The following is a 22,475-nucleotide window of genomic DNA, read 5'->3' as shown; positions in this document are numbered from 1 at the left end:
CTGGTAATAAAAACGTGATAATAAGTGCCAGATTTCCACAGTCCCCTTTCAGACCCACAAAGGTACGATGGGCACTTGTCCAGGGCTGCTGGTCTGGGGCTAAGGCTTCGACTGGCCCCACACTCTTCACACACGGAGGCCCAGGGCTTGTGTGGCACAGAGAGCATCTCACTGGACCCCTCCTGCACCTGGCACGGTCAGAGCTTCCACTACTGGATGCACACTCTGCTTAACTCTGCGTTGTTTTTGAGATCTTAAAAGAATTTCTTTTTCCTGCCCTTTTCCCAGGCCAAGAATTCACCACAACAGGTCAGAAAAGATTCGAACAAACTGGTTTCCAAAACACGCTCTCTGGAATGTACAACCCCGTCGTGTTCTCAGCCTCAGGAGCCAGTCTGACTGAAGTCCACCTCTTCTGCCTTCTTGCCTGTGACCATGATTCCTGCTGCGATGGCTTCATCCTCACGCAGATCCAAGGAGGTAATGGGATAGCGAGGGCCGGGGCCCTCCTCTTCCACAGCCTGAGGTCTACAAAGTTTAGGGGAAGGTGTAGGGCTCCCCAGACCTCTTCTTCTCATAGTCCTCCAGCTCACGGCACAGTCACACAGCGGTGGGATGGAGATTTGGGCCCAGGTGTATCTTCAATAGCGTCTCACCACTACCTCTGAAGCCTGGACAAGCCGCACTTGGTCAAGAAATGCTAGTTCATTCTCATCACGCAGGATCATTCATTCAGTCATTATCTGTTGGGCGCCTACTGTATGCCAGGTCCTGGGATCCACAGGACTGGAAGTTTCAGTTGTCTGTCAACAGTGAGGCTAGACTTCTGTTTATAAAAATAAATCCATGTCTTTGGCTGTGTAGGCTCGTGGTTGAGAAGGCACTTAGGTCAGACAGACCTGGGTTCTAGTCGTCACTCAGTCAGTTTCCATCTGTGCAGTCTTGGACAAGTTTCCAAAACGAAGTTGTAGTTCCTTTATCCATAAAAGAGCGAGAACAGTAATTCCTATCTGACCCCTCGTTATAAAGATAACGGGTACTAAGCGCTGACTTGGGTTTGGCTCCTGCCGTGCTATTAACTTAGTGATGGAGGGACTTACCTGTGACCAGCTATGTGACCGGCAGCATTCAGCTTAGAGAGAACTCTGAAGATTAAAAAACACTGAAGTCGTTTTATCTACCTTGTTATGACCCTCACTTACAGTCAACTATAAATTTTAGTTGATCACGTTACCTGTGCAAGCCAGTGTTCGAGATATTGAGATACTAAGAAGAGATGAAAGGAGCTCAGAGCGTGGCTGGGGAGGCAAGCACACCATGAAAAGACCTTGGCCTCCCCTCCTTCATATGTGCTGTCATCGAGCAAACGTGTACGGAGCCTGCCGTGTACCAGGCGCTGTAAACAAGGCGCCATGAGTGTCTAAGACGGAGGAGACTTGAGTGCAGAGGAGGGAGGTACCCAGGGCACTTGGTGATCATGGAGGGCTTTCTGGAAGAGGCGAGACCTGGGCCAGGCTCTGTGGGAGGGGTGGTGTTTAGGTGACAGGAGAGGAGAGATTGTCTGGTCAGAGTGGGTGTCCCTGTGAGCTGAGCCTGAATCGGGGAGAACTCACATTCTGGAGAGTACCAGCCATGACACCGGACTTAGCAGTAAGCAGGTATCTTTCAGGCTCCCGCCATCCACTGCACCTGGGGCTCAACGCCAACACCCGTGCATCCTTCCCTCCAGGCTCGGAGGTGGAGGGTCCCTCCTGAGAGGCTGAACCCTGCCTCGTGGGGGCGAGAGTCTGTTGCCTCCATCTCCTCGGGGTCTTGATCCTTCGCTCCTGTTCTCCACCCTGACACCAGCCAGGGCCCTGCCCTGTGTGCCTCTCTGCATGGTCCAGAGCCTTCAACTCTCTCCCTCCTGAACAGACAGGAAAGCATAACACAGCAGGGCTCCGGGTCGAGTTCTCTCCTTTTCCGCCACAGCAGACCCTGCAGCCGGATGCTCTGTGCTTCCCCTGCTCACAGTCACCAGGCGCCCCTCCCCGTCCTCCCCCCTCCCCAGCCTGGTTGTCTCCAGCAGCCGGCACTGTGGACCGCTCCCCAGGGCTTTAAACACTCTCCTCCATGCCTCCCAAGACCCGCTGCTCCTCCCCTCCTCAGCCCACTCCTTCCCCTGCAGCCTCTGGAGCACAGGCCAAGGCCTTGACTGTCGCGTGCGTCTAAATGAACAGTTTTTACCCTAAACATCCCGTTGTGGGGAAGGACACCCAAACCGTCAACCTAAGAATCATGCTGAACTGTCCCACAACCGTCCTTCCCCTCTGCTGAACTGTCACCCCCGTTTCTTGTTGCTACTTTCTTACCGATTGTGGGATCAAGATTTAGTCCGCCTCCACCCCCGCTGTCTGCACTCAGACCTGTATAATTTTTTCCTGGCGCCATCCTTCCAGTGGCATTGGCTCACTTCGTGTCTCAGGGTCACTGTTTTTCAAACTTTTTCGTCATTAGGACATTTGTTACGGAGAGCTGTGATCAGCGGTCTTTGATGTGACTGTTGTAAAAAGATTAGGACTGGCTGAAGGCTCAGATGATGGGCAGCATATTTGAGCACTAAGGTATTTTTTAAATTAAGGTGTAGACTTTGTTTCTTTAGACATAGTGCTGTAACTGCACACTTAGTAGATGACAGTATAGTATGAACGCAAGTTTTATGTGCATCAGGAAACCAAAAAGTCTGTGGGACTCATTTTATTCCAATATTCGCTTTATCGTGGTGGTCTGGACCCAAACCTGCAATGGCTCTGAGGGGTGTCTGTCTATGTCTGTATGTCTGCCTGTATTCAGGAACACTGCAGTGCAAACCCAGGGTGCCTTCTGCCTTCTTTAAAAGAAATGTCTCTTCTGAGGACACAGTTCCCCCAGATGTTTGATTACTCACCAGACCATATGATTTTTCAAGTTGGAAAAGTTGATTTCACTTTCCTTAGGATCATATATAGAATAATTATTTTGTTCCATGGAGCAGTCAGCCCACACAGTCCTGTTTTCCATGACATTTCTGTCTAGCAGCTGGCTTGCTTTCCCTTCCCAGGGTGACCTGTGATCTGTGAATTATGTTGAGCTGAACAACCAGCCACCTCACAATGCTGCGAGCTCAGCTTTCTTCGAGACACACATAAAACATCAGGCAGATGCTCCCCAGTCTCGTCTGACGGGCAGACGTGGAGTTTTAACTTACAAAGCTTTGGCTGGGTTTGCTGATGAGCAGGAACAGGATCCTAGCACATCCTTTTACTGCAGTCTGGAAAGTCATTTAATTTCTGGGAGATTCCCCCTCCTCCCCTGTCCCCTTCTTCCCTGCGACGTCCCAGCATCCTCCAAACTCCAACCCTTAAATGGCTTTGTTTCCACTGCTGAGAAAATTCATGAGGCTTCTGTACCTACATTTCATGAGGCTACTTGGAAGTGGGGTTCAGAGGCTCACGGGGGCATCATGGAAGCTGACTTCCTTCTGCAGCTGGCTCCCGCCTCTCAGACCCCCAGGGCTCTCACTGGCAAGTTGGCGCTAGTTGCAGAAGAGAGCTGCCTGCCTTCCTCTTCCCAGGTCTGGGAGTGGAGGGAGACACGCCCCGCCTCTTGTTTAATTCCGTGATTCTGTCCTCTGGCTTGTTGCGGGGCAGCTGCGGGGCTCAGACCCTCTCTGGGCTCTCAGCGGGCTCTCGTGCACCCCCGCTCGCCTGTGCTCCGACTCAGTCCTGGCTGGCCGAGGCACTGGCTGCCTGCTGGTCATTCCTCTAGTTCTGAGCCACTAGCCCAACGATTCTCCCTTCTTGTGCCTCCAGTTCCCCATCTGTGAAACCAAACGCTCTAACTCAGTCAGGGACTCTGGAATCTGGCTGTGTGCCAGCCTCATCTGGGTGCGACTCACGACGACTGATTCCCAAATGCCACCTCCCCCAAGCCGAGACCTATCAAGTCAGAAACTCTGTGGTTGGTGCCAAGGGATGAGCATTTTCAAATCTCTCTCTGTTTTTGATACAGTCACTCTAAGCACCCTGGTTTGAGAACCACCATGGTTATGGGTCTCTAAGTTTACTTCTTACAGAGATGCTACTGCTGCTGATAATGTTGATGATGGTGATGGCTTTTAACTACTCAGAGTAAAAGTGGGAGAGGAGAAGAACAAAATGTCAGGTTCATAAGCCAGACGCCCACGCGTCATCCACCTTGGGGAGATTTTGGTGAGATAAGCTTGAAGCTTATCCGGATTTGAACATGAATTAGGATGAGGAAGGGACTAGGGGCTGCGTGGTCTCTTTCCTTTTTCTTTTCTTTTCTTTTTTTCCAGGAGAATCTGAACAACTATACTGCCTAACAGGGTTATGTGTCCAAATAATACGTAAATTCTTTCATTTCTAAGTCTCAGTACATTCGGGCAATGTACTAACTTACGTGAGACTCCGTGTCCTGATCAGTGAGGTGGAGATGATAACGCCGGTGCGATCTAAGGGGGTTAGCGTACTTACCCTAGGAGCTGGCGCACCACAGCATCCGGAACATTGTGTTACCCATGTTTCTCTCACTAAAATCACTTTCAAACGCAGTTAGCTTGGGGTAGGTCTTTCTGCTACTAAGTAATGTCACAACATTAAGGCGGTTTTAATTTTTTAAAATTCACTTGGAAGATACATGCAAGACAAAATAGTCCGATGCCTTCCACCCACCAAACCTAGTAACAGATTTCTCTCTGTGCATCCCAGGGCTGTGGGCACACAGCCTCGGCTTGGACACGTCCAGAGACGAGGAGCTCACGCCCCAGCAGGGAAGCGTGTGCCACGGGGGCACAGCTCTTTGTAAATAGTTCTTCACTTTGAATCGAAATACTCCTTCCTGAGCTCCTTCCAGACTGATGACCTCTGTGTGTGTGTGTGTGTGTGTGTGTGTGAGAGAGAGAGAGAGAGAGAGAGAGAGAGAGAGAAGTGTGAGTCTGCTGTTTATTTCTTTGAAGCCTCAAAAGAGAAAATGGGGACAGAGGATTCTGGCACTAAGACCCCGAGCGCCATCGGAGGTGTCACTGCCGCTGTCCCGGGGAGAAGGGCTCTCGTGGTGGAGGAGAGGGGCAGCAGGCATGGTGGCGGCTCTCTGCTTGGGAATTTGCCAGTAAGACAACTGGAGAACTATCGGGGAAGAAGAACCCAGTTTAAAACCAGGCTCCTGAGTTCTGGTGTTCCTGTCCACTCCCGAGGAGCTGCTCCCCGTCTGCACCCTGCAAGCCTCTCAGGGCGCAGACGTGAGTCTCCAGAGGGGCCCTGCTTGGTCCCCGTCACACTGACCTCTCCCCACTCTCGTGACTCTGCAGGTCCCATCGTCTGTGGGTTGCTGAGCTCTCCCAATGTCCTGCTTTGCCACGTCAGAGACTGGAGGGACCCTTCTCAAGCCCAAGCTGATGCCACATGCCCTGGTGTGACTTACGATCAGGACCGCGGCCAGGTGATGCTGCGTCTGGGAGGCCAGGAGTTCAAGGGTAAGTCTCTACCTTCTGCCTGCGTGTGTTCCTTCACGATTAATTGTCCTGACCCACAAGGTCTGCTAGACCACTAGGAGCCCTCTCCATACCCTGAGGAATGCATCCTGAAAAGCCACTGAGTCAAAATGCTGCATGAAAAACACCCAGAGCATCTCAACAGCACTCGGCAAGACGCGCTGATGTAGCCCTGGGCTGCAGGTGCGCTGCGGGCGGCTGGCTCAGCTAGCGGCCGTGCTGACCTCGGCCAGACTTGCTCAGGCATCTAGGGGTCGCCTGGCAGTTGGCCGATCTCGTCTGGCCTTGGCCAGGACGGCCTGGCCCTGCTTCACGTGTCTCTTGTTCTGAAGGAGCATGTTCTCTTGTGGGCAGAAGCAGGAGAGAACAAGGCGATGCCCCAGGCGATGAGGGCGAGCCTTGGATCTGCCGCTCTGTCGCCGTTGCCTTAGTGCGCTGGCCCGACTGACGATTCAGGTGGGGAAAAACTCCTTCCCGCTAGTGGCAGGAACTGCAAAGCCCCAGGAAAATATGTGGCTACCAGGAGAGGTGAAGAACTGGGGCCCAAAACGTGAGCTGTCCCCCAAGCCAGTGTCCCCAGGGCATCTTTCCCTGTCTTAGAGTTAAGAAATTGCAGGCGGTAATGATCGCACTGCCCATTCTAATTACTGGGGCGCAAGGAACTGTGGGCCCCGTGACAGGGGCTCGATTGACTGAAATAACCATGGAGCTTTCTTCTTCCCCTGCTTTCTCTCAGAAGCTCTTCCACCCCTTTCCACGAACCATAAGCATTAGGTCTAGAAGGTACCTCTGAGAGCCTTTGCCCGCCCCTCATTTTACAGGGACGGGCGTTAGCATCCGCAGCCCCAGGTGGCCGGGCGGCAATCTCTTCGCCTCCCCCACCCGGTGGGCCTCTCCGCACATCTCCCTCAGGGAGGAGTGGGTGCCGCTGGGTCCTGAGCCGGGGCTGACCTCACCAGTGCTCGTCAGTGCGGTCAGGACCACAGGGCAGCCTCACCAGAAGCCCACTAGAAATATAAATTCTCAGGCCTCTTCTTAGACCAGGGAGGCCACAGGAATTCATTCTAATGGGCTGTCTGGATAATGCCAAGCCTGCTAAGTCTGTGAAGCACTGATTAGGGGGCCTGGAAGTTTCCTTCCGACCTGGAGAGCCTGAGGTTACAGTGAGAATAGGACCCAGCTGCTCCCTTCCCTCTCCTGGATCCAGTGTGAGGTTGGGGGAAGCCCGGCTCGTCTGCCTCCTCTCTGCTCTATTACCTGAACTCAAACTCTACGCCGTGTTTCCAGTCTGCCCTCTGAGCTGGGAGGCGTGAAGCATGTACTGATGTCAGCCAGATAGGGGAGGGGAGGGGACCGAGTGGAGGTCAAAGGAGACGTCTGGGGGGATCCCGTGGAAGGTTCCCTGTCTCTATGGGACAGGGTCTTCCAAGCGTTGGCAGAGACCGTGTCGTGCCTCCTGGAGAAGTTGCCAAGCCCTGCTTCTCAGTGCACTGCAGCTCTTGCAATTCTGATGGCAGAGAGCTCAATTTCACCTCCTCCGGGAGCCCTCCCTGACTGCCCTGCGGTGCTTACTGCTTCCTCTTCTGCAGAGCTTTGCGCGTGCTCCGTGCATTGCGCTGTTAGTGCAGCGGGCGGTGCGCCGGAAGAGCACCTTTGCCTGTCTGCCTCCCTCACTGGCCCAGCTGAGAGTTTGCCTGTGAGGTTGAATCCCAGCTTTGGACACCAGCTGTGTGACCTCGAGCAAGTCAGTAAATACCTTCAGGCCTAATTGCTAGTGCCGTAGTGGCAGCTCCCCTCTCACGGGGTTGTTGTGAAGATGAAAAGAGAGGATAACCAGTAACAGCAGTAACAGAAAAGTCTTCCTTCGTGCTTACTGGGAACCAGGCAGGCGCTGCTCCAAGCTCTTGACCTGCACGAACTCATGAATCCTCGACACAGTGCTTTGAGGGAGACACTATTATTATCATTATCCCCATTTTACAGCTGAGGAAACTGAGGCACACAGAAGTGAAGTCTTCCCAAGGTCTCAGAGCTTCTGAGTAGAAGGGCTGGGGTCTGAAACCAGGCATACTGGCTCCAAAGTGACATTCTTAACTGCTTCCCTACATTGGCACTTACAAATAATACACGTGTGGAACTTAGCAGAGCATCTGACACATAGTATGAATATTAGATGAAATTATTATCATTTTAAAGACCTATTATTGGTTTTTTGCTATATTTTAAGCCCTTGACTTTTTATATAATATATAATAAGAACTATGTCTTAGTAATTCCTGGAGTCTCACCATGGAACATAAAACCTGGCCTAGAGAACATGCATAATATCTGTGGAGTGCCTATTTACCAAAGCCTGGAAAAAATATTGCAGAATTTGGTGGAATTCCATGAGGATCAGTTTCTTTGGGGTAAATAAAAGCAAATAGCTTATTTATATGATGGATTGTAAACATATGGGATCCATTACTCTGAGAGGTAGCCCAGGGTGAAAATGAGCATTTGAAGGAAAACATTTGATCCATTCACGGGCAGTAAATCCAGAATGAATTGCTTAACACAGAGCATGTGCTTGGTAGGTGCCCAAGAAACCAAGAATATGCTCTTGTCTGGCCTCCCTGAGAAGGAGTGGTCAACAAAGGCTTTTGAGGGTTTTTTTTTTCCAGGGCCTTGTGTGTCTGTGTATCTTTGGGGGTGTGGGCAAAGCTTTAAGAAGGGAACCTTTTGATGGAGATTTCAGGCAGCCTGATTTCATGATGTTCCAAATTGGAGGTTGCCTGGTTCATAGACTGATCAGGAGACCACTTCCAACTGGGAACAATAGGGTATAAATCCTTTTCCACAATAAGAGATCAGTCTTTAAGTACAGCAAATCCCCAAGAAAACAAACATAGTGATTTAAATTCTTATTAAAGTGTGAAGAACTGATAGATACCCTTACCTAACAGCATGCTCAAGGCCGTACAAATAAACATCTTCTCTGCAGGTCTGACAGCCCTGGAAGGCGCACAGGACACCGTTATCAGTTTCCAGCAGGTTTATCTCTGGAAAGGTAAGCTCTGTGGTTGTGGGGGGTGGGGGTGGGGGGTAGGGGGCTGAGCAGGACACTGGTCACCGGAGACTGGCCTCATGGCTCACTCACAGGCACTCTACTCGCCAGAGAGCAAATGTAGAGATGTACTTTGAAGTGAGTGCTCTGTGTGGTGAGAAGGGCCTCCACTCTCATCAGATAAGATGCCACAGTGTAAAACAAAAGCTAAAAGTGTGGAAACTTAAGCAAGGAGGGAGGGAGGAAGCACTGGCTCCTGTGAGATCAAGTTCGCTGACCACAAGCTGCCCTTGTTAGGAGGATGGGAGCTCTGAGGCCCCCTGCAAACTAGGGGAGGCTTTTTTTCCAAGGGCACTGGGGCACGGGGGCCTCCCTCCTCAAGGCAGGTGTGCTGTGGACTCATGCTTGGTGTGCCTGCTCCTGGGGGTGCACTTAACCGGTGGGGGCGCAGGTGAAATACACGCTCGGCGTCTCTATTCTGCTTGCTTTGTCCTCCTTTGAGTTTTCTAAACATTGATCAGGTGCCCACTCAGAGCCAGGGACTGAGAAAGGCATTAGGGATGGGTCTGAGCAACATGGTGAGAGGGACGAGTGAGGCGCAGCTTTGATGGGTCAGGGGCTCCAGCCTCAGAAGGGAGCAGACAGGCAGGGACCGCTGCGTGTTATGGCCATAGGTGCTAGGTGCGGGCACAGGAAAGATCCGGCCCCTGTATCGCTGTTTCCCTCCTCTTCCTGTGATTCCTCCTCACTCATCTCCAGTCCCCTAAGAGATAGGACTGGTGACCTGTTTCTATGCCTGTGAAATAGTGGGAGAGAGCAGACTGTGGACTTAGAGTGTCTGGGTATGAATTCTGGTTCTGTTACTTCCCACCCATGTGACCTTGAACACATGGGTAACATGGCGTTAAAAATGGTGCCAACCTCATAGAGTTGTGTGAGCGTTGGCTCAGTCATGCCTGTAAAGTGCCTAGGACAGTGCCTGGTGCATCACCAGGGCTAATCAGTGGTACTGATGGTGGTGGAGATGATGATGGAGGAAGAGGAAGAAACGGAAGGGGGATGAAGGTGCCCATCATCACTTGCATTTTAAGGTGACATAATGAGGTTATATGCTTCTTTTCTCATTTAGTCATACCTACATTGTATATATGAGGGTTGGGTGACATTTTGTTTATTTTTCAGACAAAAAAAAAAGAGAGAGAGACTTGGAGAGGTTCAGTGAAATGCCCACAGGAGGTCCTGGGGTGGGACCCAGACACTGGCTCCAAGTCCAGTGATTTCCACCTATTGTTGTACAATATCCTGTAGCTTAAGATGCATACATGGAGTGTAACCTTTAAAATTGTGAATCACCGTATAGCACACTGTAACTCATGTGATGTTGTACATCAACAATTTAAAAAATACAATCAAAAAGAAAAAAGAAATTTCTGGTAAATGATTTGCTAGCTGGTGAAAAACTAAGGATTTGCTTCTCCCCAGGACATCTGCCCCACTAAACAGAAGCACCCAAGGACCTGCGTAAAACCCTGTTCCCCCTCGTGGAAGACCTGTTCCCGCCTTGGAAATTTTCTTTAATTTTTTCGAATTTCAATTCATCTACTTTTCACCTCCATGTTCTGGGAGAAGTTATTTCAATTCTCTGAGTTTCAGTTTTCTCAAGAGTAAAGTGGAAATGTTACTCCTTACCTTCACAGGGTGTCATAAAGACCAATATTTATAAACCTATTTCGTCAACTCTTTGCAAATGATGATACTTTCAGTATCAAGGACAATAACAGCCCCGCTATGGAGAGAGGTTGGCTGACATTCCATACAAGGCCAGGGAGCGCAGGCATCGGCCACTGGGTTGTTCCAGATCTTGTCCGAGCGCCTGGCTGCGGACCGCAGGGATTTCCCACAACTGTCATTACCATTTCGTTGACCAGAGGGATAGCTCCCCCTTTTCCTCCCAACATTAGAACAACAGTCTTTTTTTCTCTTAGATTCTGACATGGGGTCTCGGTCTGAGTCTATGGGATGCAGAAGAGACATGGAACCAAGGCCACCATCTCCAACAGAGACAGGTACTCACCCCCAAACCTTAGAATGTATTTGAGTGGCTGACCGTGGAGGTGACATGGTGATGCCAAGGGTCTAAGTGGTGAATGCACCCCTAACCCCACTCCATTCTACAGCCACGGACTGCCCTCTAAGCTTCCAACCCCACTATCCATTTCATAAACGTGGATGGCTCCTCGGATGGCCAGTGGGCACAGAAAGTAACGTGAAATGAGGGAGAAAGCATGCACAACAACAAATCCAGCAAAAAAAAAAAAAAACTATTTAAGAGCAAGTTTCATCTGACGGGGTCAGTGCCTTCAGTTACGCAAACCCTGAAGAATGTAAGCAAAATGGAAGTGTTCTGGAATTGTTTAATGAATGAGATGTCTATGAGGGTCTCTTGAGAGAGAGTCATTTCAGGCAGTGGAAGATACCAATGCATACCTTCACAGGATGTAAATCCATCCGTGCGTGGTGTCTGAGGCTCCTCCATCCCCGGGAACTACGGTTGTTATTCCTTGGGTGGAGCAGAAAGTCAGAGAGAAAGAGAGAGGGAGGGGAGGGCAGGGAGAGAGGAGGCAGGTCAGCCTGTGGGCAGGGGTGATGAAGAAGCCTGTCTGCTGGGTGAAAGAATGGACACTGTAGCCACTCAGTGTGTCCCTGATTGACATGCCACATCCGGGAGGAGACAGGCGGGCCAGCGAGAGTGTAGGGTGCTGGGGGGAGGGGAGGCCCAAGGCAAACAGGAGAACCACACCTGCCCTGGGGCAGTTACGTTTGTGATCTCTGGTCCCCCACCTTAGCAGCACCTCTGAGGGGTAGCCAGGCTGCTCATGGCCTTGTAAACATGAATGTTTTCGTGGTGCTTGAGAATATTCTGTAAAATCCATCATTATCCGCTGCTGCCAGGGTTGCATCTACAAAACTATCACATGATTCCCACAGGAAGGACCCCCTCTCCTCCCCTCACCAGGAGGGCTTCAGGGTGAATAGACAAAGCCCAGCTTGGGTCTCACCTGCCCAGCTGATCACATTCCTGGACTTCAGAAGACAATGGCCCTGCGGGAAACCCTTCTGGTGGGCTCTTCTGCAGCGGGGCTCACTTACCTGTGCTCTGTTCTTCTGTGTCCCCGAGAAGGTCCCCTCTGAGTCAAAGCACAGCAAGGAATGTTCCCCTTTCTGCTTCTGGTGACTGCAGATACTCTGAGCATCTGAGACACAAAGAAAAGCCACAGAGAACCAACCCCCAGCTGGCAAGCCCCCTGTTGGCCTCCTTGCCTTCACGGGGAGTGTCAAGTTGTGAGAAAACACGTAGATAAAGGGTTCTTCCTGATGTGGGGTGTCAATCAGGGATGAACTGAGTGGCTACAGTATCCCTTCCTTCACCCAACAGACTTTTTTTTGTGTACGTGGGGCCCGCGGATGTTCCCAGAGGACGGAGGATTCCCACGGAGCAGCCACTGTGTGACAGCCTGGCGAAGGCTGTGATGGGGACAAGTGTCAGGGCGATGGGAATGCAGGGAGGGAGGATGCTAGGTGACTTCTCGGAGGAGCCCGAAGGATCTGCCAGGCACTTCCAGAGAAGCCCTGGGAGAGGGAGTTCCAGGTGAGGGGAGCAGCCTGTGCAAAGGCTCTGAGGACAAAGTGATTCCAGGATCTTCAAGTGAGCCTTTAGGCTGGCTGTGCTGTTTTTCCTTTCTTACTCTGCTGTCTTAAGAGGTGGTCTGGGCTCTCCTGCCTTGTGCCAGGTGTGGCTCAGCACGCAAACGGGCCGCTGTACAACAGTGTGAGAGACGATCGCCCAAAGGGCGGGGCTGCCCCAAGGAGGCGGCGGGACACGGCCTCTGGGGCTCTGCTCGCACTGAACCTCTGGCCCTGCCAGATGCCCGTGAGGCTTTCATCCCCTTTGGTGGTGACTGTAGGTCAGGAAGTCCAGCCTTCCTGAGCCTGCTTCAAGGGGCATGGAGAGCAGGCTTCGGAGAGGATGCTCCAGTCCCAAGGCGACCTGGGGGTGTGCCCCTCACTCCAGAGATGCTGTAAACCTGCCCCAGTTCAGCTCCATGGTCGGCTCCACGCCCCCAGTGGAAGCCCTCTGGGAAGACCTGGGCCCTCATGAGGTGGAGAAATATCCCCCCACTCCTGGGCTGGGCTTCTGGGCCCCTCAGCACTGGAGAACCTCTTTATAGAGCCTCCGAACATCAGAGCAGGAGGATCAGTGTTGGTCCTTGAAGCACAGGAGGACCAGGTAGGGTAGGAGGAAGGCGGTACACGCCGGGTGGGCACGGGCAGGAGCCCTGGGCAGCACGCAGTGCGGGGAGGAGCTGGAATCATCGGGTTTGCGAGCTCCTCGGGGGTGCGTGGAGGCAATGGGAGAGGAAACGAGAAATGCAGGTAGAGCCTGGACCAGGAAGACAGCTTGGACTTCCGTCCCATGGGAGTGGAGCTCCCAGGAAGAGCCTTCAGTCAGAATCGCAGAGTCTGAAGACAGGAGGAAAGGCTGGGGGATGGGTAAGCCGGAGCTTTCAAGTCTGGGGCTGAGCCGAGCTAAACGCTGTCTTCATAGATGAGGAAGGTGGCCATTTAGGAGGAAGACAGAACTTCCACGTGGTTTCAGAAGACAGAAGGAGCATCAGTGGTTCAAAGTTACGGAGAGGCAGACTTGACTCCGCAACTTCCTAACCGTGGGGTGGGCTGCTGTGGTCAGCACAGGCGTGTCACATGAGTCTGTGGGGACGTTGGCCAGAAATATCATGGGGACAATCCTGCCTTGGGCGAAAAGCTGAACCAGATGGTTCCCAAGTTTTTTTCCAAACCAAGATTCTAAGATCTTGCAACTCCATTATTTTTAGGGCTGTGTGGGACCTTCTGAGCCTTTCCTGCCTGACTAGGCTCCCGGCCCTACTAACTGCAGACCTGCTCTGGCCACACATGGCCCCAAAATGAATGTGTGTGTGTGTGTGTGTGTTTGTGTGTGTGTGTGTGTGCGTGCGTGTGTGTTTGAGAGAGAGGGAGAGAGACAGACAGACAGAGACTGACCCACCATGGAGATAAAGGCAAAGGAAGTGGACTCACTCCCTCTTTTTCAGATCTGACCGCAGAGCTTTTCTCCCCTGTGGACCTTGACCAGGTCATTGTCAGCGGAAACCGATCCCTGCCCAGCAAGCAGCACCGGCTTTTCCGACATCTGTTTTCACGTCAACAGGCACATCTGTGGTGCCTTTCTCGTAAGTAGCCTTAGGCCTCAGCCTTCTTCTTCTCTGCCTTGTGGTCAGGCATCAGAGGCCTTAACAACTCTTGAGACATAGATAAAATCAAATTCAAGAGCATAACTTAGGCATCACTTGGTGTTGGTACCTTGAGTGATCCTGAAGAAAGACAGGACATGACCCAGATCTTCAAGATGCCAATGCTGTAGTTAATCTCTACTCTGCTCCCAGAACCTATTATCCATCCACCATCCATCCATCCATCCGTCCATCCATCTGTCCATCCATTCATCCATCCATCTTTTACCCAGCAGACATGTGCTGTGTTGAGCATGTGCTGTGTTCTAGGCCTTGTGTTTGACCTTGGGGATGAGAAAATTTAAAAATGAATCAGCCTTACCCCTTCGCAGCAGGGAGCTCGCATGTACCAGCAGCAAAGTCTGACCCAGTGACAGCAGGGGAGCTGTTCACAGCGTCACCAAGCTCTCCGGCCCTGTGGCCTGTGGTCTGAGATCCTGATTGCCTCCGAGATGGTGCTGGGCAGATCCAGTGGAGTTTTACCCTCTCTCCTCCCATATTGCCGAGTTGACAGCTGACTCCTCACCCTCTCGGGCTCTGCCTTTATTCAGAGCCACACAGACTCCCTGTTCTACTCACGGTCCTCTCCCCAGCTAGCAGAACCCTGGTCTGTTTTTTTGGGCCTTCCAGACTGGACAGCCTTGACTGACCTGAGGCTCTGCCCTGCCTGGGAAGAACCCCTCTGGAGCATTTCTTCCCAGAAGATCCTGTAGAGGTACCCCTCCCCTGTGGGCCTCCCAAGGTCTGAAATGCAACTGCTCTCTCGCCTGTAGGCTGTGTCCAGAAGCCCTCTTTCTGTCAGCTGGCAGAGGTAACAGACAGTGCACCCTTGTACTTCACCTGCACCCTCTACCCAGAGGCCCAGGTGTGTGATGATGTCCTGGAGTCCAGTCCCCAGGGCTGCAGGCTGATCCTGCCCCACAGGCCCAGTGTCCTCTTCCGGAAGAAAGGTGAGCGCTTGGTGGGTCTTCAGTGGGCTGTGGGCTCTGTGGCTTTAGAAATATCCAGATCGGTTCACTTAAAAATAAATTTACCATGCTTCTTGTGGAGATGCAAAGGCACTCAGAAATGCATCATATTGGCTATAAACAATAATCTTACACTGGAATCCCACTGCTCATAGAACTCATGTCAAATGCACGTGTCAGTTGGAGTTCCAGTTGGCCGTATGTATGCTCTCAAAAATCTCACCAACTGTGGCTCCAACAAGATAGAGGTTGATTCTATTCTCTGAGGATATTGACGATACTATTGGGGGAGAGGGGGTGCTTCACCCCGCACAGTCTCCATTTCTACCCTGATGTTGCATTGTGTTGTTACTTACTGTTCCTTCTTGTTTGCTGGAGGCCTTTCTCAGGTAGCTGGTGACCCTTGATTTTCCACTTAAACGTAAGAGAGGGGCCCAGAAGCTGATCGGGAAGTGGAGCGTGTGGTGGGAGCTTGTTGACTTTGGGTTTCCCTGTAGGATAATCTATTGGGGCCACCCTTTGGGGAATCCCTCTTTTCACTGTAGCTGGAATCTCGTCATATCTGGCCCAGAGTCATGAGCCTGGTTGCTTGTGGTTTGGATGCCAAATAAGGTTGAAAAGGAAAGAGTCTCCACAGTCACCATGTAGACTGACTTGAAAAATTCCCGTGGCTTCAGTGCGGTGCTCCTGCCATTACTGCCCGACCTGGGGCACCTGGAGACCCCGCCCTTCTATGACGGGAAGGGGCCGTTGCTGGCCGTGGACAAAAGAGAAGGGGATCTGAAGACTTAATTGCTTCTTAAAAAGACTTCCAGCCCTTTCTGCCTTAGCTCACTTTCCCAGGGCTGTTGATGCTTTAATCTGTTGGGATACCAGAAGACGTGTGGGGTTGCTTCTTGGTTCTTCCCACAGAAGGGTCGAGCATTCAGCTTCCTTAGGTTGATCAGCTCACTCTACCCCTCTGTGTTTCTCCTGGCTCCCCAAATTTTGTTGCTCTATCCTCTCTCCGACTCTTTCCTTGTGGGTGTACGCCTTTGGAAAAATCCCTTTACCAGTATTTTAGTGAGAGTTGGGATGGAAACAGAGTGTAAGTACAGGAGTTTAATATGCCATCTTTAATTGGAAGTTTTCAGTGTGATTCACGTACCTTTGTCCCCCTGATTTTGTGGTTACGATGCATCGCTCCCTAAATAATGTCATTTCTTTCTTCCTCTGTGTAGTTGTACTGCAAGAGAAAGTGAAGAATTTTTACACTCGCCTGCCATTCCAAAGGCTGACGGGGATCTCCATTAGAAACAAAGTGCCCATGTCCAGCAAATCCATCTCCGATGGGTAAGCTGCTTCCGTTGGCCCCCGCCTCACTGCCAATACTTTTATTAAGATCCTTCTATTTTCATAAAGAAAGTGGCAAAGTATCGATTAAAGGCACAAGCATGCAAAACTGTAAAACCCAAAGCAAAGGGTGAAAAAGTAATAAAGAGGTAACTCTATCTAGAAACCATGGTTGAGATCAGTGACTAATAGTCAACATAGCATTTAGCCGTGAACCTCCGGTCAGCTGGTGCCAAAGGGAAACATTGACCCCTGTTTCATCAATTAATACACATTATCCAGCATGGCAATGAACTTGACCAGCAAAGGCTCCCTGTGCTGCATTCAGAATCTGGAGAGCAAATAGAACTTTCAACAGGGCCATCAGCATATAAGGATTTTTGATTTCATTTATTATTTTAAAAATGTTTTTTGTTATTTATTTAATTAGCTGTAATTTAGTTATCATTGAAGGTGATGTTTCTCCCCACCCAGTCTGTGGATCTCATCCATCCGAACCACCAGGGGGACTTTTTACAAACCCCACTCCAGGGTCCTACCCTGGACCTACTGAATCTGCATTTCAGGGGGCTCAGGAATCTGAATTTGAACCAAGTTCCCCTGGTTATTCCTGTGTACGTTGGTGTCTGAGAGTCTTTGATCTATGAACTGTTGATCTATGAAATATTGCTGATTTATGAAACTATGTCATGTTGCTGGCATTAAGATCTGCTTTTGAAAATGGACATAAATAGACGATGTGGGAAAGTCAGTCTTGAGATCTGGCTGATGGGAAGCGGGAAGAGAAGGAGGGTTGGAAACAGGGACCAGAGTGACCCCTGTGCTGGGACAGGGGCTGCGGGAACAGAGCTTGCGTAGCTGGACTCAGGGGAGGGTGGTTCAGAGGTGAAACATGTCATCCAGGGTAGAGCCTGGCAATGGGCCCCAAGAGAGGAAAGTGAAGTGGTGGGTGAGCAGGTGAACTGAACTCTGGGAGAGGGAAATGGGGAGGCGGTCCACAGAGATCCGGGCGGAGATGCGGCCAGCGTGGGCAAAGCTGCCCAGGAGATGGAGGCTTTATCCCCCAGATGGGACTTGGATTCGGGGGCGCCTAAGTCAGGGAAGGAGAAGAGCCGCAGAGCATGGCAGGGCCCCCGCACTGAAGGGGGATGAAGGGGCTGAGCGAGCTCTTGCAAGTCAGGAGGGGGCGATCTGCACTGGGACACGTGGTCAGGGCAGGGGCAACTCAGAGCTGACCCCAGGAGCATGGCTTGGGAGCCACCAAGTTCCTCCTGCCAGGACTGGCCCTATAACGGTGGGGTCCAGTAAGCACACTGAGTTATTAAACAAAGTAGGTCCAGAGAGAGCGAGCCTCGGTGCCCTGCCCCAGCCGACAGAGGTGCGCTCCTGAACTGTGAGGAGCCTGTGCTGTAAGTGGGTAGGGGAAGGTCAGGGGGGATCAAGCACAACTCTTTGCCGCTCAACAGGCACCAGGGTGGGTGGTTCCCACTGTAACTCCCTCAAGTCCCCCACTTCTCTCCTTTCCTGGAGCCCAAAGCAGGGGCGTTCTCCCTGTGGGAGAGGATTGTGGGAGCACGTTCAGGAGCCTGGGGTGGCTTGGCTTGGAGCCTGGCACGTAAGAGGCGTAGGATGTATGCTTGATGAATGACCGAGTGAATGATGAAGGCAGGATGGCAAGATGACATTCTTGAGAAAAGAGTAGAATTTTGTTTTCAGAGAGAACCTCAAAGCTAGGAATCCACCCCCACAGCCGTCGTACAGGGGAGGGAGGCTCCCAGAAGTGAGGAGGGCGGCCCTGCAGCCCCCAGCAGGCCTGGTCCAACGCAAACCCCCAGGCCTGCTCTTTATCCTCTTCCGCCAGCTTCTTCGAGTGTGAGCGCCTGTGTGACGAGGACCCGTGCTGCACCGGCTTTGGCTTTCTGAACGTCTCCCAGTCAGAAGGTGACAATGATGACCGCTCCCTCTGGCCCGCATGCAGCACTTTACAGTCTAGGAAACACACCCACATCTACAGTCTTATCTAACCCTTGGCACTTCCTCATCCTCGTGGTGGGGGCAGGGGTAATCCTCATTCGCAGATGGGGAGTGGGGGCTGGGGGAGGGGAGCTGGCTGATAAACGTGGTTGCTGGGACACGGCTCGTGGTCCAGCACATGGTCAGCTTTACACAGCGCTTCCACTGACCGAAGTAGCCTTCCTCCCACTGCCCACTTAGCTGTCTTCTGCTCACCTTTCAAGACCTGGGTCAGGTAGCTTGGTGGGGTGAACTTTGCATCCGTCCATATATCTGTATTTGAAACTTGATTCTGTCCTTTACTAGATGTGTGGTCCTGGATACGTCCCTTAATCTCTCTAAGCCTCAGTTTCCTTATCTGCAAATAGGGATACAAATGCTACCCTCCTCCAGGGTTGTGTGAGGACCAAGTGGTGTGATGCAAACACAGCCCTGGCACAGCCCTGGGGGCATGATGGCCGCTTGACTAGGTCGGGCCGCCTCCACCCCTGTGCTTTTAGACCAGAGGCTTGTTAAGGTAGCGGGTTTTTCCTCAGTGGCCAAGCCCATCCCTGGAATATGATGGTGCGGCCCCAATGTCTGTTGAAGAAGGAGTTGGCAGAACTTCTCTCATTCAGTTAGAATCTTCCAGCATGATCATTTTCCTGGTCCTGACTATCTTTTGCTCCAGGAGGAGAGGTGACATGCATAACTCTAAACAGCTTGGGACTTCAGACGTGCAGTGAGGAAAATGGGGGAACCTGGCGCATTTTGGACTGTGGCTCTCCGGACACTGAGGTCCGCACCTATCCCTTCGGATGGTACCAGAGGCCCGGTAAGTGACCTGGCCTCAACAGCTACGTGGGCATCTTTAGTTGACGGTTTCTCAATCGCGTATCAGGATGATGTCCTGGGGCCAGGAAGTAGATTTAGTCAGGATTCACTGAATGTAAGCAACAGAGATAGATTCTAATTAACTTAAGCAGAAAAGGAATTTATTGGAAGTCTGCCTGCAGATGCAAAGGAAAGGTGACTGACTAGGCCTCAGCTGCATGCGTGTGTTTAGCAGGAATAAGCAGGCAGCCTCTTCAGCGTGGCCCATCCTCATCAGTTGGTGCCAAAGGATATGGGTGACTGTGTTCAAGCTTTCCATTTCAGGGAGAGAGCCTGGCCCAGTTTGGGCTGTGAGTCCAACCACTGCCAGAGGGTGGGGGTTTGGGTGAAGGGACAGCTTTATGGACAGTCCCTGTAAGACTATACACTCAGGGGAGAGGAGGAGCCTCAGAGTAAAGGTGCTGTCTCTGGACAGGGGAAACCAATAGCTGTGCACTCGGCCAGATTCCCGTGGTTTTCTTGTCTTGTCGATTAACCAGGACAGTGGAGCACCTGGCATCTTAAGGAGGGAAAGGGTCCCCAGTGTGTATCTGATGATGTACATGGAGTTAGGACTTCAGGGCAAGGCAGTGTTGGCCCCAAGTGTGTACTTCCCACATGCGTTCTGATTTTAGCCCAGTGCATTTTAGGAGCTCAATTTGAAATTGGTGAATGAATGAATGATCTACATGGTGTGATGGAGAAGCTTCTAGACTCAAATGAAGGGATATTATAATCTTTCCAACTCTGCCATCTACCGTAGGTTTGCCTTTAGGAAAGTCATACCACTCCCTCAGCTCCTCCACCAGGGAAACACTGAGGAGAGTCACTGGGGCCCTATCAGCGCTTACATTCTGGGTGTTTGTGGGTGTGGGTACACTTGGGGGACAGTAGGTGACTGCATGGAGCCTGGATGTCCTCCCCACTGTATGTCCTGGAAGCAAATTCAGAAAGATGTTCAAGATGCTAAGAGATAGACACCCCCTCTTAGCAGGAGTCCAGTGAAGAGGCTGAGCTGAGGTCAGTGCCTCCAGCCTCCCCCGTTAGTGGCCTTCTCCTCACTTTCAGAGTCAGTATAGGGTGGGTGCTGGCTCTGGCTGGCCCTTGCCTTGGAAACGAGTTACAGGATGTCTGATCTGGAGGAACCTTAGAGGTCTGTAACTTTGATTTCATGTTCCGCACGTCACCCACCACAACACTTTGCCCAAAGTAGGAAAGGAGAGGAGAGCTGACATTACTCACGTGCCCACCATGTGTCTGCGCATGGGCTGGGGCTTCTACGTGGGCTATATGACATTCTACTCGACGCCCCTATGAAGTGGACATTGTTTCCTCCATCTTAAGGTGAAGAGAGGGTGGTGTAGAAAGCTGAAGTTGTTTGACCCAAACAACATAGCCAGCAAGATGCAGAGTCAGGTCACAAACTCAGCTCTGATGACTCCAAAATTCACTCTTCCCTTTTACCATGTTGCCTCCTGGCCAGTCTCCCGTATCCCATGAGTGACTGGAAGTGAAAATGTATAGACACCTTGTCTGACTGGTTTTCCCCCAACTCAACTCAGCTGACTAAACAGGCAGTCGACTAATACATTGAAAAAATAAAACTGACAAACAAGCTAGTCAATTAGACCAGCTGGTAAGCTGGCCTCTGCTTGTAGAGCCATGTCCAGCCGGAGAGGCCTGGGCTGGGGCTCCTCGGTGGAACGGGTCCTTGGCCCTTGTCTTTGAGTCTGTTAATTCCCGAGACATTCCGTGGCTTCAGGGCTGATTTTTTTGGAGTTAATTGTTACCAGGCTGCATGGAACCCTCCCTGCGGCTGTGCACCGTGAGCATCTTGTGACTTGATCTGAGTCCACTCTATTTATTACTTTTATTTTACTTTAACATCTTGAGTTATTTTAAGAAAAGCATTAGGATTGTATGATGAAATAGCCTCAGTGGGTTTCTGTTTGGAGGGGGGGGACTGTCCCACAGAGAGGAGCCTGTAACTGACTCACAGGGGTTGGGGGGTGAGTGCCTGCCCAGGACAGGGCCCCGGCAGGAGACCCAGTGCCAGCTTTAGGGTCTTCAGCTGAACTCTCACCCTTCCCTCAGTGCTTACTTGCCCCTTCTGTCCCCTCTCCCCTCTTCCCACCTCCTCACCCCACCAAAGGCTGGAAAATGTCATTTTCCACCTTTCTAGTGCTCAGGGAAGAGCTGAATAAAAAGAAGCTAAAAACTAATTCATTTGTTCAGAAACATGGGAACCAGACCATAGGGTTACAGCATCCTGGCAGGATTTAGCAAGGAAAAGAACCCAAGGTGCTTGTTGTCCCACCTCTTTCCATCTCTTCTGTGACTTTTTATCTGAATGCACAGACCACTAGCTTTTTCCAACATATATTCTGTGGGGTCAGGCTGAGGACTCAGGAGTTCTGACTAGGAACTCCAGGGCAAGGAATTAAAAGTTCACAGAGGTGCTTCATTCAGCGGACACCGGCAGGGCATCAGTCATGCCGGGTGCCTCAGGGTTACGAGCCCCACCGCTGTTCACTGGGCTCTCACTGTGTGCCTGGCTGGATGCCAAGCACTTCATAAGCATTATCTCACCTCATCCTCACAGCCGCTGTTAAACGAGGAAACAGAGGTTCAGGGAGGTTAAGTCACTTGCCCACACACAGCAGGTAAATGACAGAATTTGGACCCAGTCAGAAAGAACTGGGTCCAAATAACATATAACCTTATTATATGGTTATACTTAGCCATTGACTTACTCACTATATTATATGGCTGAGTATGAATAAGATATGGCTCCTGCCTCCAGACTCTCACAGTTTAAGAAGGAGTTATAAGCTATAAATAAGTCAGCCATGCTAGTGCTGAATTACTCACGCCGTTAAGTCTGGAAGTTTTGAAACTTTATTGAGTGTCCGCACTGGGTCACACACCGTGCTAGGGACTGGGAACTGAAAGATTATTAAAATAATAGAATATAGTCATTTTTCTTAGATGCTCACATCCCAGTGGGAAGATGTGGGCATATGTGATTAACTCCAGCATGACAGGCTCAATACTAGAACAGTCATATGCACAGAGGGAACAGGAAATTAACTCTGCTTCTGAGAGGCGGAAACCCATTGCTGAGAGGCCCCTGCAGGCCCTCCTTTGTGCTTTAGGGACCTCCTTCTCCTCCTGGCTCCTGGCATGGAGCTGCCCAAGCAGGCAGGGTTTCACACTGCGTGCTGCCTGCGGTCAGGGGTGGGGTGTGCAGGGAGAAAATTGTAAAAATGCCAAAGTGGCATCAGTCTCTCAGGACCCCTGGGTCGAACCCACCTTGGCTGCCCATGGCTCATGGCCAGTCTGATGTGAGTGGCTCCCAGTTTCCCACTTCAGAAGAATGGAAAGAAGAGGGCTGGCTGTCAGAGGGG

At 51.3% G+C, this 22,475-nt stretch overlaps 1 protein-coding gene across 2 annotated transcripts in view; it reads left to right on the top strand.

Annotated features, from left to right (window-relative positions):
* The window catches only part of TG (thyroglobulin), a 203,521-nt gene that overhangs the window by 55,967 nt on the left and 125,079 nt on the right, over positions 1–22,475 (top strand). For both annotated transcript variants that reach the window (XM_006189206.1, XM_032467670.1), the window contains 9 exons: positions 289–480; positions 5,348–5,512; positions 8,514–8,579; positions 10,562–10,642; positions 13,706–13,843; positions 14,677–14,853; positions 16,092–16,203; positions 18,065–18,144; positions 18,887–19,030. In XM_006189206.1, the coding sequence (XP_006189268.1) occupies positions 289–480; positions 5,348–5,512; positions 8,514–8,579; positions 10,562–10,642; positions 13,706–13,843; positions 14,677–14,853; positions 16,092–16,203; positions 18,065–18,144; positions 18,887–19,030 (1,155 nt within the window). The remainder of the gene's footprint in view (positions 1–288; positions 481–5,347; positions 5,513–8,513; positions 8,580–10,561; positions 10,643–13,705; positions 13,844–14,676; positions 14,854–16,091; positions 16,204–18,064; positions 18,145–18,886; positions 19,031–22,475) is intronic.

The sequence above is a fragment of the Camelus ferus genome, chromosome 25, assembly GCF_009834535.1.
Source record: "Camelus ferus isolate YT-003-E chromosome 25, BCGSAC_Cfer_1.0, whole genome shotgun sequence".
In the NCBI taxonomy this organism is placed as follows: Eukaryota; Metazoa; Chordata; class Mammalia; order Artiodactyla; family Camelidae; genus Camelus; species Camelus ferus.
The sequence above is the reverse complement of the archived record's forward strand: the minus strand, read 5'-3'. Positions and strand labels throughout refer to the sequence as shown.